This window comes from Ostrea edulis, chromosome 6, assembly GCF_947568905.1.
Source record: "Ostrea edulis chromosome 6, xbOstEdul1.1, whole genome shotgun sequence".
In the NCBI taxonomy this organism is placed as follows: domain Eukaryota; kingdom Metazoa; phylum Mollusca; class Bivalvia; order Ostreida; family Ostreidae; genus Ostrea; species Ostrea edulis.
Genome location: NC_079169.1, coordinates 80680009 through 80696962, shown reverse-complemented (window position 1 = coordinate 80696962; position 16954 = coordinate 80680009). Strand labels below are relative to the sequence as shown.

At 35.6% G+C, this 16954-nt stretch overlaps 1 protein-coding gene and 1 pseudogene across 1 annotated transcript; one reads left to right on the top strand and one right to left on the bottom strand.

Annotated features, from left to right (window-relative positions):
• The first annotated feature begins 234 nt into the window (after nucleotides 1-234).
• On the top strand, nucleotides 235-1262 carry LOC125647387 (uncharacterized; annotated as a pseudogene).
• Nucleotides 1263-6075: 4813 nt separating this feature from the next.
• LOC125683702 (uncharacterized) lies at nucleotides 6076-16649 on the bottom strand. The gene is made up of 4 exons (XM_048925136.2): nucleotides 15556-16649; nucleotides 15012-15213; nucleotides 12217-12423; nucleotides 6076-8052 (listed from the first exon to the last, which is right to left on the bottom strand). Exons 1-4 carry the CDS (start codon nucleotides 16312-16314, stop codon nucleotides 7391-7393), a joined length of 1830 nt encoding a protein of 609 aa, XP_048781093.2. The 5' UTR covers nucleotides 16315-16649; the 3' UTR covers nucleotides 6076-7390.
• Between the last annotated feature and the right edge of the window lie 305 nt (nucleotides 16650-16954).

Here is a 16954-nt window from a genome sequence, read left to right as displayed (position 1 = left end):
ATTTTTTTTTTTAAATGCTTTGAAATAAACAAATATTAAAACAAATGTATTGTGTAATGACCATCGAATTCATTGTAATCACAGAGACATATATCCCATATAATACACACGTTATAAGGGACAGGTATCTATTGGGGAGTTGGCACCGGTGCAACATGCGATAGGAGGCTTTGGGGGGGGGGGGGGGGGGGCTTACATACTGATAAGACTCCACTTTTTTCTATTAGCTGAAAATACAACGATATAGCAGATGCTATTTCTCGTTTTCAGTGGGCAAGATTTCGTCAGTTGGGCCATCAGCAGAGAAGTTTTCTTCCCCAATTCCTACTCAATTTTTGGAAATCGTTCAGCTACTATAGATCAGCTATTAGAAGCGAGCATATCTGAAAATTCAAGTAAAGCTTATAAACAAGATATTCAGGCATTCATCAATTTTAGGATGCATGCTTCTCTTGATGATTTGTGGCCACCCCCTTGAGTTCATGTTGTTAATTTTATAGCTTTTATGAAGGAATCAGGTCTGGCACATTCAACAGCAAAGTGTTATATGAGTGGAAAATCCAACTGAATGTTTTTTTGGTTCGAAAGTTGATGGTTAGTTTTAGGAGAACTCGGGAAGTTGTGGATAATAGGCAACCCATTACATTATCTTTGCTTACACAAATAATCAAAATAATTCCTGTGTTGACTTATTCTTCGTATGAATCCCAATTATTCCAGTCAGCATTCCTTCTTGCATTCTTCGCTTGATTGAGGGTGAGTGAAGTAGTGTCATTGGAAAGAAATCATATTCAAATATTTGAAGACCAAATCTGTGTTTTAATTCAGTGTTCCAAAATGACCAGTTTGGGAAGGGCCATTCCGTTAGAATAATGAAAAATCTAGATTCTTTGGTGTTGTTTGAATTATTACAACAATTTGCTGATCTCCGTCGAAGCATTCAAGGAAAACAGTTATTTGCACATAACAATGCTAAGCCCTGAACTCAATATCAATTTTCATGTATGTTACATAAATCACTGAAGTTTCTAGAAATACCTAGCAATTCCTGCAAATCTCACTCTTTTCGTATTGGTGGGGCAACTTGTCTGTACCTCAAGGGTGTTTCAGAGCTACAGAGTAAACAAATGGGTAGATGGAATTCTTCTGCCTTTAAATTTCACTTAAACGTTTTCAGACTCTGTGTGGATCATTGGTTCATCGATTGTTCACTGGGTACAGTAATATGCAGAAAACACCAATCCGTTAAGACCTGGGTTTGAAGCAGTTTGCTATTATATGGAATGGTAAAAGGGGGGTGGTTTGGGAGAATTTGTCTTCAATTGTTTCAAAAATGTCGTAATCTCATAGCCCTCCATCTATTTTGATTCTATATTGTGGAGCATATAGCATATATACATAGGCGATCCTCAAAATTCCCTAATTCATGAAATGTACGTTAGCACAATATTAGGTAAAGTTCTGCCAAATACACTAATTGTATGGTCACACGCACATTATGACATACATGTGCATATATAAATCTGTGGGTAATCTCATGGGTCATGAAAAGAACGACAACTCTTATAAGTAATTCCACAACACCCCCTTCTTTTTATTACGAACGACAGATCTTATAAGCAGTCCTCCCCCTTCTTATTACTTTCGGAGCATGCGCGTCATTTACTTCCTTTTCTGTCTCAGCATCCAACTTTGGTACAGGCAAAAAATATCCCTGCCTCCCAATCCCATTATAATTGTATATTCTTTTGTTTCGGCTTGTGCTTTTTTTCTTTTACAGCGCCATGGCCATGAAAAGCGATGTCTGCTCATTACAAGAGAACTTACTTGAAATGTGTTGTTGGACGGCGTTGATGGAATAGTGAATATCGTGGCAGTGATTAACAATCGACTGGAATTTGTGACGTATAATTTGATTGAAATATTGTCTCCGGTGCGTACTGTCTTTCAGAAAGAGATTTTTCCTTCTCACGTAAAATTTTTTGAATAAATTCTGCTTCATAGGAATATAAAAACAGCTCAGCTAACAGCTAACAAAGGAGCACAATTCGTGCCCATGGGGATTCCAACAAACTGTTGGAAAACCTGATCACCAAAGTCCACGAAGATATTGTCAATGAGGAACTCCAGCATATTTTTTTTTATTTTAACTTCAGAGTACTTGTGCTTGGAATCAGAATGGCGTTTATCAAAATAATTTTTTTGATGAATGATCACTAGATAGGGATATTTGCGTTTTCCATTTTTGTTGAAGAAGCAACTGTCCATGATGTCAAAAAGTCTAGTCTTTAATTTATCGTGAGGAATGGTCGTGTAAAGAGAGATGAAAAGTATGATGCGCCCATAAAACCCTTCCTAACACAAACTCGTGATCAGCTGCCTTGTGCTCTAATCAAGCGCCAACTGATTGGCAACAAATTCAAAAGGGCGTGGAATGTAGGACTAATATTTATTTCGTTTAGAAAAATTGTTGTGACAAATAGTTATTCATCTTTAAAAACATAACACTAAACAGGTACTCAAGAGTGCTTGTAAAATTGACACAGTATTTTTAAATCTTTGAATATACAGCTAGTGCATGTATTAAACACATACAAGTGAGACAATTAACATAGAGTGGTTACATATGCAATAGAACAGGTGAAAATTATACCTGGACCAGAATTGAACCTGGGACTCCTACATTAATACTGATCAGGTACTCTAACCTTTGAGCTATCCAGGCCAATATCCACAGTTCATATGGTCCAAACCACAATCTTCCTCCCTCCTTAAATTGTCTTCAAGACATATAATCTTTGCCAATGCAATATAAATGTGTATACATATTTGAAATGAGAAAATCTTGGGCTGGACTGGGAATCAAACCTGGGTAGCTCAATGATTAGTCTAAGAGCACCTGACAAGAAATGTCGGGATTCCTGGTTCGATTCGCAGTCCAGCGTTAAATTTTCACCTTTCCTGTTACACATGTACTATGGTTTGTGATTGCACTTTTTATGATATTCTGAGTGAATTTCTAGATTGTAATTGAAGTTGAATTTAAATCATAATTGTATTACCTTGAAATGTCATAGATACTAATATATTGTTGAGGGTTTGTGTTGATTTAGTTCTAGGTTTATTCTGTATGTTACACAGTTAGTACTTGTTATTTACGTAAGTGGGGCATTTCCTCCCAGATTTTATAAACTTGTATGATTTTGTTTGTACATGTAATGTTTGTACTTGTAATATGTATGTGGTTTTTAAACATTTTTCAAGCAGTACATGATTTACTTCCTTTCACAGTATGTTGAAATTTTACACCTTATTAAACCTGCATCAAAATCCCCTGAGGTAATGAAATAGAACAGAGATTCACTGATCCCAAACTTGACAATGACAAACTATAAACGAATTATAATCCAAATGCATGTCAAAATATACCCCGTAAATCCAGACATGATAAAAACATGAATTCAAAATATTCATAAAAATAACATACCTAAACAATTTCAAATAGTTTCACTCATGAATTCAAATTCTCTCTTTCAAACAAAATATAAAATCAATTTCAATTCTAAATGAACTAGGATTTGGTCCTTAACTTGAAATAGTACATGTAATTAGAACTTCATTGTACATCTAATTTGAAGTTGATTGTAATTTGATGTTTAATGGTTAAATACATGTACATGCATATAAAAAATATCAGAAAAATCTTCAATTCATCAAAATACAGACTCATTGCCTGATTGTCAGGTCACAAATATATTGAGTATTCATAATCTGAGCAAAATTGATCAAACAGAAAATATTCTTGTTGAATATAGTTCTGGGAGCTGTTTACATTTCTAACTCATCAAAATTGTTTCCTTTGTGTCTAAAATTTATAAATATGGCTTTATGAAATTTATCTTCATTTCTCTAGATTTGCCTAAAATTTGCAGTATTTTTGGTCCGAATTCATAATGGGTATAGGCTTCCATTAAAATAATATACATACAGCTAGATATTACACAAATACCTATCATAATGATGTACGAGTTCGAAACACGAGCAGGTGTCAAAATCACAGTCTTTTATGTATTTTCCTTAAAAAAGGTGGTCTTGATTCATACACACTAATACGCCGGTTTCGAGATACACCCGAGTTATTTCCCTTTGGAGAACTCTCGTGTATAGTGAGGCATGAAACAATTTGTTTACACGCGGGAGTGGGACTAATATTCATCACTGCGTAAGCAAATGTACTCAGTAAGTTTCTCTTAACACTGTTAGATCATCCAAATTCGACTGATACACAAACCAAGTAAGTTATAAGTATTTAAGGAGTAATTAAATACATAGAATTCTTATCATATCACGTTATTTCATTGGCATAAGTACCATATCAAAGACATTACTTGCAAACATGACATTGTTTTTATGTTTCCACTTTAGTAAAACATTTCTTTCGATAGTATTTTGTATTTCCTACATTTACATATTAAAAGAGAAGCCGCTTTTAATACATTTCATCGTCTTTCTCGCTGACTGTAGGTCCACTCTGTCCCACTTAGTCATTCAAAGTTCCACTAAATGCACCTCCTACACAGAAGAGTTCATATCTCGAAACTGGCGTATTGTCCTAAATCATGTCATACCCCAATATCAATCTAATTAAAATCAGTTAGAGAAGGTCTGATTTTAATTAGATTGACCCCAATATCTGCCATCATTATCGGAAAGTCTAGGCTGCCACCATTTATCTATACTTATTGAAGCTTGACTGACCACGATTTGTCACTGATTTCAAATGAAATATACGTCTTGTTTTAGCTTTATCATATCTTATTCTTTGTAAACTTTCTCTAAATAGTGATTTAAGAAAACATCTATGAATTGTGTATGTTAGTAAACTATAAATGAAAAATCAATATATGCACCAAGGGGTGCATGAGCTGAGTTGCATGGGATACATTGTAAAGTCAGGAATGATGTGGCATATTTACAATTGTGAAGAACTAATTTCAGTTTTAAACTTTTCGAGTTACTGTCCAGAAACCATATTTGTCTGAAGTTTTCAATCTATTTTCGGTCACTGTGACCTTGACCTTTGACCTTTTCCCTCCAAAATCAATAGGGGCCTTGCTTTGCTGATATCCAACAATATATTCAAGTTTCATTTGATTCAAATTAAAAAATTTCGAGTTATCCTCCGGAAACCGAACTTTTTTGGAATTTTAAATCTATTTTTGGTCACTGTGACCTTGATCTTTAACCTATTTTATCCAAAATCAATAGGGGTCTTCCTAACCTGATACATAACAATATCTTTCAGTATCATTTGATTCAGATTTAAACTTTCTGAGTTATCATCCGGAAACCAAATTTTTCTGAAATTTTCATTCTATATTCGGTCACTGTGACCTTGACCTTTGACCTTTTTTCTCCAAAATCAATAGGGGTCTTCCTTGCCTGGTACCCAACAACATATCAAAGTTTCATTTGATATGATTGTAAACTTTTCGAGTTATCATCCGGAAACCAATTGTTGACGCCCAACCACCCGCCTGCCCGCCCACCCACCCGCCTGCCCGCATCACCAAACCAATAGCCAAGTTAAACTTCGTTGCAACTCGGCTAAAAAACCCATGGGTCACAATGTTCACCTGCGCTATCTTGCTTCTACAGAGATGTTAACATATCGGAATACAATCACTAGAGCTACATGTACGCAATAAGACAAACCCTGCAACTGGACCACTTTAAACGATGCATGTTTTTGGATGTTTTATATATCTTTTTTCACTAAATGTAAATACTCATTCATCATATACATGTCAGAGACAGATTTAGAAGGGGTGGGTGTGCTCCCCCCCCCCCCCTTTTTTGTAACCAAAAATAATTTGATATAATTATACATATAAAAAAAGTGCATAAAGAGAAACAAATCAATTACTTGTTGTTAGTTATAGGTTTTATTACAGTATAAAGTATAGCTAGAATAACCCATGCAAGTAACCTAAAAAGCCTCGTTCCCCCTTGTCTCCCACCCCCCCCCCCCCCCCCCCCCCCCCCCCCCTTACAAATCCTGAATCTGCCACTGCATGGAAATAAAAAATGCAAGTCCATAATGTGTTTGAGTAAACAAATTGAAGGAAGAATTTCCTTATCATAATTATGTATCTAAATGTAAACTGAACCTCTCTATTGTGGCCCCATTCTGGCCTCATGGTTATGGTGTGAACAAACTTGAATCTACACCGTAGGACAATGTCAGCATATTCAAGAAGATTTTTAAAAGAATTTCTCTTCATATTCTCTCATGTAAAACTATGAACCTCAACAGCCTTGGTCAACGTGATCTTATTATGAAAAAAAAAAAACACACCCTGGGATCTACTCTACACGGGGATACTTGCATCTTAATATAAAAAAAACGCAGCCGTTTGGTTCTTTTTTTTTTTTTCAAAATTAGAAGAAACCAAAACATCGAAGTTTTATTGTGTCCCAACTCTGGACACAGTGGGTCTGGAAAAGAAGCTGACATTGTCAAAAGTTTACAACAACAACAATGCACACACGTTGATTAAAAAAAACTCGCACAAGTCTTCAGCTCCGGTGAGCTAAAAATGTCCTATCATAATCAGTACATACAATGACAAATATTTGTAAAAACATGCTAAGAGAACATTACAATTATGAATGGGACATAATAATCACACATAATTGTTCAGAAAAGCAAGCATTGGTTTACATTATTCTTTTCAATGAGAGTAGGGCAAAATTACTGTGTGAGTACTTATTTTAGCACGATTCAAATTTTAGCAGCTTTGGCAATGAAGCAAGAATGCTAGTACATAGTTGTGCTAGAATATGAAATTCTCCATTCTCATACAAAGAAGAAGCGCTGAATCATGATTACGCCAAATAGTGCATAAGCTCTGACTGCGCCAAATTTCAATACTCTAAAGTAAGTACGCGTACAGATTATACAGCATGCCATTAAGAGATCATGTGGAGAAAGTACATGTACATAGAAAATACAAAAACAACCCAAAACACATGAGTCCTATAGGCCACATTGCTCACCTCAGACACTGCTTTTTCATACAAATTTTGACATTTCTGATTCAGTGGTTCTTGGGAAGATGAATTTTAAACAAACCACTCTAATTTCACTTTTTCGTAATTATCGCTCCATGGTAGAGGACATAGTTCTCCATTTGAACAGACTTGAATCCTTACTACAGAAAATTTTGAGGTAAGTTTGGTTAAAATTTGGCACTGTGGTCCTTAAATAGATATCAAAATAGGACAAGTTTATACATATATGATAGACATGCAGACAGAGGATAGATAAATTTTGATCAGAAAAGCTCAGCATCCAGCTCATGTGGACTAATATCAGGGACTAAATGTATCACAAATAAGTGATCTCATCAGTAGTAGACACCATGCCGTAATATGGATCGTTAAGTTCACTCTCATCTTGTAATTGCTTCAGACATTCTAAAGTATCACTGAACTTTAAGGATCCAGTACTTAGATCGCCCTCATAGTGATCACATGAAGTGTGGATTTCCTTAATACTTCTGGTGTCATCCGTATTCTCCGTCTTCTGATTTTTCTCTCCATCTTTATCTTTCTCCCATACAGACGGCAGCTTTTTAAGAATTTTGATAAAGCAGCCCCTGTCGGTGATTGAGTCCTCATTTTCTGTCACTGTAAATTCGCCTTCTTCTGCTTGCTCGGATTTCTTTTCCTCCTCTGTGGACTTGCATGTCGTTTTGACGTGCAGCACCACCTGCCCACTACACTGCATTTCTAGGTCAGCAGTGGTGACGTGGCTGTCCGTATTTCTACCCGTCACATACACCGATGTCTCTCCCTTTATTTCTATCACTGTGGAAGGATTCATGCCCTCATCATCTTGTTTATGGATGATTGCTTTCACATTTTCATTTTTTCCAGCCTCAATGTCATCCCTTTCTTCACCTGCCTCTTCCTCCTCCTCCTCATTTAATGAGGATATGCTTTCATCTTCCTCATTAGTCTGGGTTGATGTACTTTGATTTCCATGCACTACAAAGTCAAGAACTTGTATTTTCAATCCCAGTGACATGCATGAAAATGACAGCATGTATTGAATGAAAATCTTGAAAATGGGTTATTTTCAAACATTAAAAATAAAAATCTACTCTAGATTTAAACTTTAGTTTCAAATATATATCACAGAGTAGGTATTTTGCCTCTGCTAGGGATCAAACAGGAGACCTATAGTCTGACACAACAGAGCAGAAGTGCCTTCCCGATCAAGCTAAAGGTTAACCTACCAGCCAGAGCTAACAAGAGGGTCGTGTATCTCACAATATACAGCATAAATTACGAAAGATTTACCGCAACTGACATAAAAAAGCTGCTGTATATATTTTCAAAAAAGATAAAACGCTTTCTTTGGTTTCTTAAAACAGGAGATGAAAGTCACAAAAATTGCAGGTCCACCCATGTTAGTGAGTTATGCAAAAAAATTTATGCAATGTTTAAAATTTTCATATATCCCATTTAACGAACTGAAGAAAGACATTTTATCATTTATATTTTTCTATTTCTTTTAAATATACATGTAACTACTTTCAAGTACGTAAATATATACATGTAGATCGATCTATAGTATTGACCTGAAAGTTATTTCCAAATGAATCATTCAATCTACAAGTATATCATATTATATTGTATATCATATTACAAACAGTTTTAATTTCATTCTATTTCCTTCATTTGTAAGATAATTACACAAGTTAAGGGCGAGATCGAAAGTTCAATGTCTGAAAAATAAACTTAATTCACATAATTTTTATCAAGACCCCTCTCCCCTCCCCTAAAACTTAATATGATAACTGTTGACCCAAATTGATTATCATAATGCAATAACACAATAGTACAAAATAACACCCTATATACATTAAATTTTTTTTATATTTATTAACAAATGTAGTTTTTAAATGTCACTTTTTGTTTTTTCAAAGAGTACAGAATTACTTTAACCCTGTAACGCCCAGTGATATCTTTTAAGTGCCGAAGGGATTGAATTGGTGGTGTTTTGTTAATAATTGGAATATAATGAAACAAATTATATTTTCAAAAAGTAGAGTAAAAACTAAACAAAGTTATTCTGTACGATGTTGGGAACTCGTCGAAAACGTGCATTTAAAATTGCACATTGTTGCCAGAAAGTAAGAAAATTATGCCGAAATGACAAAATTGTGTTATCTTCTGTTAGTAATATCTTGTCTACAAAACACAAGCTGAGTTAGTTTTAAAAGTTATCGACTTTCCCTTGATCACATGCTTGAAAACATTTGCATGTATAAACAAAAAACAAAAAAAAACCGGTGAGATTACTGAACAAAAGGCCTAAAGGCCTTATCGGTCACCTGAGTATTTAGATAAACTTGAATCTGCTCTATGTCAGGAAGCTTTCATGTAAATGTCAATTCTTCTGACCCAGTGGTTCTTGAGAAGATTTTTAAGGATTTCTCCTTTATATTTGCATGTAAAACTTTGATCCCCAATAGTGCCCCTACCCTATCAACAGATAGTGCTGATTTGAACAATTTTAATTTTACTTTCTCTGAAGAAGCTATTGCATAAATTGTCTTTCCCAACCAGTAGATGCCACCAGGATTTCACTACTTCTTGATTATCTCCCCTATTGAAAAGGTTGTGACCCTTAATTTGAACAATTTCAAATTCCCTGTACATAAGGATACATTATGGCAAGTTGGGTTGAAATTGGTTCACAATTGAATATTAGTTAAAAGTATCACTATCCCCCCAGAGCTGTGAAATTTATCATAATTTTCCTGTTCTGCATACCTGTACTAGATGTTGATAATCAGCAGCAGAATAAAATAAGATTATGTTCTTAAAATGTAAATGCCCCTGAAAGTGCCCATATTAATGAAAGTCTTAACATAATACATGTATATATTACATTGACACTATATGACTATTTTGGACCTGCCCTACAGTCAGAACTCTGGGACTGTAAAATTAAAATCACTACGAGCATTTTGGTCCCACCATGTTACCAAAAAACGCCTTGTATAATATAATTTACAATTCTGGTAATGGGCTACCTGTTGTTTCTAAGTATCCATTTAGTTTCAAATCAGTACCAATAGCATTAAACAAGATGTTATTCAAATGTTTACACATAAACACTACATGCCAAACTTAGCCCCACCCTAGAGTCAGAACATCTACCCCGGGGATCATGAAATTCACAATTTTGGTAGAGACCATCCTGCTATACATCACTATGCAAATAGTAGCCACAGAAAAGTAAAACTTTTCAAAAAAATGTGTAATGTGCATTCCACTAGCCAATCCAACTGACCAGAAACATTTTAATGACTGTCATATAGAAAGGTCAATATTTGGAATGATGAAAACCATGGTTGCATGATAATGAGAGGGTATGAGCAGTGTTAAATCTAGGATCTAGAGAGGGCACACATATCATATGTTCAAAAGGGCACTTTTCGTCGCGGCAAGACAATTTTGGGGCACTTTCATTGTATCATACTATGATAGTAATAAAATGATCATTTAGCCTCTTTAAAAGTTAGTAACTGCTGCCTTGATTTTAAACTTTTCAATCAATCTTGTGAAATAAAGAACAATTGTTTATATTAACAAAAATTTTATTTTATTTTTATAGAGAAACAAGAGGCCCATGGGCCACATCGCTCACCTGAGTCACCTTGGCCCATATCTGAAGACTTTTCATATATATTTGCATGTAAAACCTTAGTCCCTATTATGGCCCAAACTACCCTTTGCAAACTTGAATCTACACTGTCAGAAAGCTTTCATGTAAATGTCAACTTCTTTGGCCCAATGGTTCTTGAGAAGAAGATTTTTAAAGCTTTTTCCTATATTTGTATGTAAAACTTTGACCCCCCCCCCCCACTTGTGGCCCCATCCTACCCCCCGGGGGCCATGATTTGAACAAACTTGAATCTGCACTATGTCAGAAAGTTTTCTTGTAAATATCAGCTTTTCTGACCCGGTGGTTATTGAGAAAAAGATTTTAACTATATATCTGTATGTAAAACTTTGATCCCCTTGTGGCCCCCATCTTACCCCCGGGGGCCATGATTTGAACAAACTTGAATCTGCACTATGTCAGAAAGTTTTCATGTAAAAATCAGCTTTTCTGGCTCAGTGGTTCTTGAGAAGATTTTTCCTATATATTTGTATGTAAAACTTTGATCCCCTATTGTGGCCCCATCCAACCCCCGGGGCCCATGATTTGAACAAACTTGAATCTGCATTATGTCAGGAAGTTTTCTTGTAAATCTCAGCTTTTCTGGCTTAGTGGTTCTTGAGAAGAAGATTTTTAAAGTTTTTCCCTATATATTTGTGTGCAAAACTTTGATCCCACCCTTGAGGTCCCATCCTATCCCCGGGGGCCATGATTTGAACAAACTTGAATCTGCACTATGTGAGAAAGTTTTCATATAAAAATCAGCTTTTCTGACTCAGTGGTTCTTGAGAAGAAGATTTTTAAAGATTTTTCCTATATATTTGTATGTAAAACTTTGATCCCCTATTGTGGCCCCATCCAACCCCCGGGGCCCATGATTTGAACAAACTTGAATCTGCATTATGTCAGGAAGCTTTCATGTAAATCTCAGCTTTTCTGGCTTAGTGGTTCTTGAGAAGAAGATTTTTAAAATTTTTCCCTATATATTTGTGTGTAAAACTTTGATGCCCCCTTGGGGCCCCATCTTATCCCCGGGGGCCATGATTTGAACAAACTTGAATCTGCACTATGTCAGGAAGCTTTCAGGTAAATTTCAGCTCTTCTGGCCCAGTGGTTCTTGAGAAGAAGATTTTTAAATGACCCCACCCTATTTTTGCATTTTTGTGATTATCTCCCCTTTGAAAGTGACATGGCCCTTCATTTGAACAAACTTGAAAGCCCTTCACCCAAGGATGCTTTTGGCCATGTTTGGTTGAAATTGGCCCAGTGGTTCTGGAGAAGAAGTCAAAAATGTGAAAAGTTTAACAGACAGACAGACGGACAGACAAAAAGCGATCAGAAAAGCTCACTTGAGCTTTCAGCTCAGGGGAGCTAAAAAGGGCATGGCGTAATTAAAAAGGGCATGGTGCGGCGCCAGGCTAATTTGCTTTAGATTTAACACTAATGAGAAACTGTTATATCATGTTGAGCTGCACCTTGCACTGTGAATAAGTCCTCCACATTGAACAGATGATTTGCGATTCTCTTTCCCTGTATGCGTTTTAGACGTCTCCTGGCACACCTCCTCGCCCTGAACTTCTCGCCAAAATATGCAGGAACAACAATGGGACTCAGGGCTACAAAAAGAGCTGCTCCCCCTACCGCAAGTACCCCAAGCAGTAATCCTCCGAATACCTTTGCACCTGCAAGAAACACAATTAAACAACTGCATGAAGATTATTTACAATCTTGAGGCTCATGGGCCACATATCGCTCAACAAAGCAACTGCGCATTTTCTCATGCACAGTCATGCTTTCATTCGTTCCTCCTGTGGCCCCACATTAATTGTGGGTCATGGTATGAATAAAACTTGATTTTATATCATGAGGAGTTCAAATTGAGACACTGTGGTTCTTGAGAAGATTTTCAGAGTGTTGCTATGTATTTCTATATACATCTTTAAACTCTTGGATTTATGGGTCAGAGTTTGAATAAACTTATTTCTACACTAGCTATATAAGGATACATATACATATTGATTTAACAAATGGTAGACTTGTGGTCACTGAGAATATGATTTAAGAGGATGAACCTACCTAATCCTTAGATGAACATATTTTATGACCAACATTAGCCCTACATTCACGGTGTGCAAAAATTGAATAATCTATATTATGTATGAATGCTTAGATAAATCTTCAACATAGTGTATCCTTATGGTACTTGAGAAGATCTTTTGGAAAGAATACTTCTATTTTCTTATGCCATCTTGTGGCCCCTCCTAAGCCCCAGGGGTCATGATGTGAACAAACATGTACACCGGTATATACGCTACGTAACGCTGTACGAAAGGATGCTCGCATACTAATTTGACATATTTTTTTAATTTATAAGTAAAACTTTTAACCCCTCTTGTGGCGCTGTCCTAGCCCCAGGGGTCATCATGTGATTATTTACATTTCAAATCTTTTTGCCTTCGATGTCGTTACAAATTGTAATGATACAATTGATAATTTATGATAATGATATTTCCACATGAATGAGTTATACAGTTGTAAACAATGAGTTATACAGTTGTAAACAATGAGTTATACAGTGGTAAACAATGAGTTATACAGTGGTAAACAATGAGTTATACAGTGGTAAACAATGAGTTATACAGTGGTAAACAATGAGTTATACAGTTGTAAACAATGTGCATATGAATCTTGAGACAGTAGAATGTATACAGACACAGGGGCTAAAGTCTGTTTTGACCAGAAACTCATTGTAACCATAAATTCTATATTTATGGTATCACAGAGTTCAGGTCCAAAACGGGCTTAGCCCGTGTAGAATAGAATAGAATATTTATTCAGCCAATTTGGGCCCCCAGAGGAGCATGATGATGTACATTGACAAAGTCCAAAATCACAGAAGCACATGACAAAGGAAAACAAAGACAATTGCACTGCATGATGAACAGAGAGTTAGCCATCACATCTATCAATGCACAATAAACACACAAAACACATATTCATATAGTGATACATCTACATGTATAAGAAATAAATTTCATTTATAGAAATACCTGAAGAAATGAACCACAATGCTTCACACAGACATTCTTTTTTTTACACCACCTTACTGCACTTTCATATCAATTTGACATAATGTACCTTTGCAATTCTAAAAGAAGATTTTAAAAGAATTTATTTACCTATCTATTTGTAAAACTTTGGACTCCAACATTAGCTCCATATTGGGGCTCATGCATGGTTTGAAGTAATGAAGAGTCATCATGATATGGTGACAGTGCTACCATTAGGGCAAGCACCTGGGCATACACAAGAGGATGTAGAATTCCTTTCCAGGGGAGTGGAATCCAACCCATGTAATTTTTTCCCCATCTAATTGTTTAAGAAATGAACAGCACTTTTGAACTGTTCATGGTCAATATGAATGGATTTGGAGCAAATTCTGTGAATCGCGCTAGCGTGCTGTTCATTTTTATATTTACTAAATCACCATTTGCTTACATTGCTTCTATAAGTCAGGAAATATTTTGTTGCATAAACGAACTCCTAAGATCCACCCATGTCACAGTCGTATTGCGACGTACGTCAAAACATAGACATAACGTCACACTTTACCCTGCCTTTTATCACATTGCACGGTGCACTGTATTTTGGAGCTAATTAAGAGACCACAAGATTGGGATGATAATCCACGAAAGTTCACAATCTTAATCGGGGGTGTGACTTTGCGAGATCTTAGTAACAAATATTTTTTCAAATCATTATGCTCTCTGTCGCGTGCTTTAAACTAAAACTAAAAACTAAAACTAATCGGATTGTGTCGCGTGCTGAAATTGGTTGGTTCATAGAGGAAAATGAAATTTGTTAACGTAATATAATTATTAATATATGAATCGAAAGCACTCATTACAAAACATCATGGACATAAATTCTTTTTTTCTTCAGGATTTTTAAAGCTTTGACCAACAGTTGCAAAGATATGACAAATGAAATGCACATGCACCAGTTTTTAGCATTCCATCATATTCCATATGCTTTAAAGGTTGAAATCAATGGATAATCAAAGATGATGATTTGTAACATCTGGGTTCAACCCTTTATATCATTAACACAATTAAGTGATTATATCTTTTCTTCAATTTCAGAATATTGTTCAATAAAATACCCACATCATATACATATATTATATCCATTTCATGAGAAACCACCTATTCTCATTAAAGCAAATGTGAACTGAACTCTCACATCCTTTGCTATTCACAATGAAACCTACCAACCACTGATCCCCTGATCACCTTTCGGAGAACAGGTTTGTTTGGATGCAGCTTGTACTTGCATCCAAATGGGCTGAATTTTTCATAATGGTTCCCAATAAACTTGATGTCGATGAATCTCTCCCCACATTTATAGCAGAACCTTGTGTCACAGTTTCCACAGCTCATGTGATCACAACCAGCTATTCTCTCTATGTAAACCTATTAATAGAAATTGCAATACAAGAACAGCATACACCAGCACATAATTTTCTTATACATGTATGCATATACACTGTGACAGTATATTTTTCATTATATGTTAACTTTATACAAAACTACATATATATATGTGACTTCACCTCATGCATAAAATACAAGGAAGAATATAAATTTCCTATATCTCATATACTTTCCCTTGGTATTCAATGCAACTGAGTTCCTTTGTAAATTTATGTGCCCCTCAGGGCCCATCATTGCAAATAAAAAGCATTGTATACATTTTCAGGGAATCTAATATATTAAAATTTAATATAGAATTGTAAGTTGCAATAATTCATGTACCTTACACTTCGGACATCGTTCTGCATTTTTTTTCCCATAATGAAATTCTCTGGCCCAGTTTTTGACTAGTCTGTCACCTTTTTGATATTCCTTGCATGTAATGCCCCCAGGATGCCATGGTGCATGGCAAATAAAGCACCATTCTAAGCTACAGTCCTTGCAAACTATGTGGCAACCATATTTTCTTATTTTCTTTGGAACCATTAGCTCTTCTTTTGTGACTCGCTGTACATAACTACATCTAGGACATGTTTTGACACAGGGATCATTGTTGGCATCAACAAGATATTTGTAAAATTTATCTTTCAATTCCACAGGTAGTCGACACATAATCTCATCAACATGAGCAAACTGTGAACAGTTTGTCGCAATACATTGCATTCTCTTGATACCGGCTTCAAGCTGAGCAACAAAATATTTCTCCATACAGTCATCACAAACAGCTATTTGGCAGCATTCACGATTACGGACTTTATTATCTTTCGACAGACAGATTTCACAGTCAGCTAAATCATTGATAGTTCCATAGGAAGATAACAAATCTGTTGGACCTGTTAAGGTTACCTCTTCTTCCACAGGATCAAAATCTACGTTTAGTTCTAACAAATTTGCAATTATGTTTTCTAGATAGTCAGTCCTCTCCATCAGCAAGTCCTCGTTCCCAGCACCTCCACTTGTTCGTGAAAGGTCGGAAGATTCACTTTGACTTGTCTGTGAAGACTCGGAGAAATCGGACGATCTACTTTGCGTTTCCTCCATCACCTTATTGTTCTATGTTGTCCACTTTTCCAAGACAGCAAGTCTATTTTTAGTTTATTTTCAGATTACCTAATACCTATTATTAGATCATGACATTTTTCCTCATCTAACGTCCAAAAATACGAAGACAGGTCATTCTCCATGAGTTAGGCATCGTGTAGAAAATCATCAGTTATCATTGACTTGATGAAACAATGACTATAAATCAGAGTATGATTCAGATCTATAATAAAAATATTTTATAAACAAAACATTGAAATATCGTATTTACTTCCGGTATCTTTTCCATCGTATGCCGATCCCGATGCAATCAGGTAAGGTGTAAAAGCAGGAATAGGATCCAGAATGGATCCCGAAGTAGTGACATGAATAAAATTCGCAATATCTTTGCTAATACTTTATATATTTTCATTCGGTAAAGTTTCCCTACATCTGTGGAATCAGGGCTATTGTAAAATACAAAGTATTGAATACAATATGATGAGATATATTAAAAACTTTCCCGGGATAAACAGAGCCCGATAGAATGAGGAAATAGAATCGTTTAATTGGCAATATCTACTAACTTACTCAGAGAATTTTTATTCGGTAAATTTTCCATCCATCTACGGATCCATACCTTATAGAAAATATAAAACTT

What these genes read in the sequence shown, in the direction of transcription:
- LOC125683702 (XM_048925136.2), bottom strand. Translation starts at nt 16,314, where the DNA reads ATGGAGGAAACGCAAAGTAGATCGTCCGATTTCTCCGAGTCTTCACAG. An exon ending in GATCAGGGGATCAGTGGTTG is followed by an intron (nt 12,424 to 15,011) that starts GTAGGTTTCATT and finishes TGTTTCTTGCAG; the next exon opens with GTGCAAAGGTATTCGGAGGA. An exon ending in GGACTTATTCACAGTGCAAG is followed by an intron (nt 8,053 to 12,216) that starts GTGCAGCTCAAC and finishes TTGACTTTGTAG; the next exon opens with TGCATGGAAATCAAAGTACA.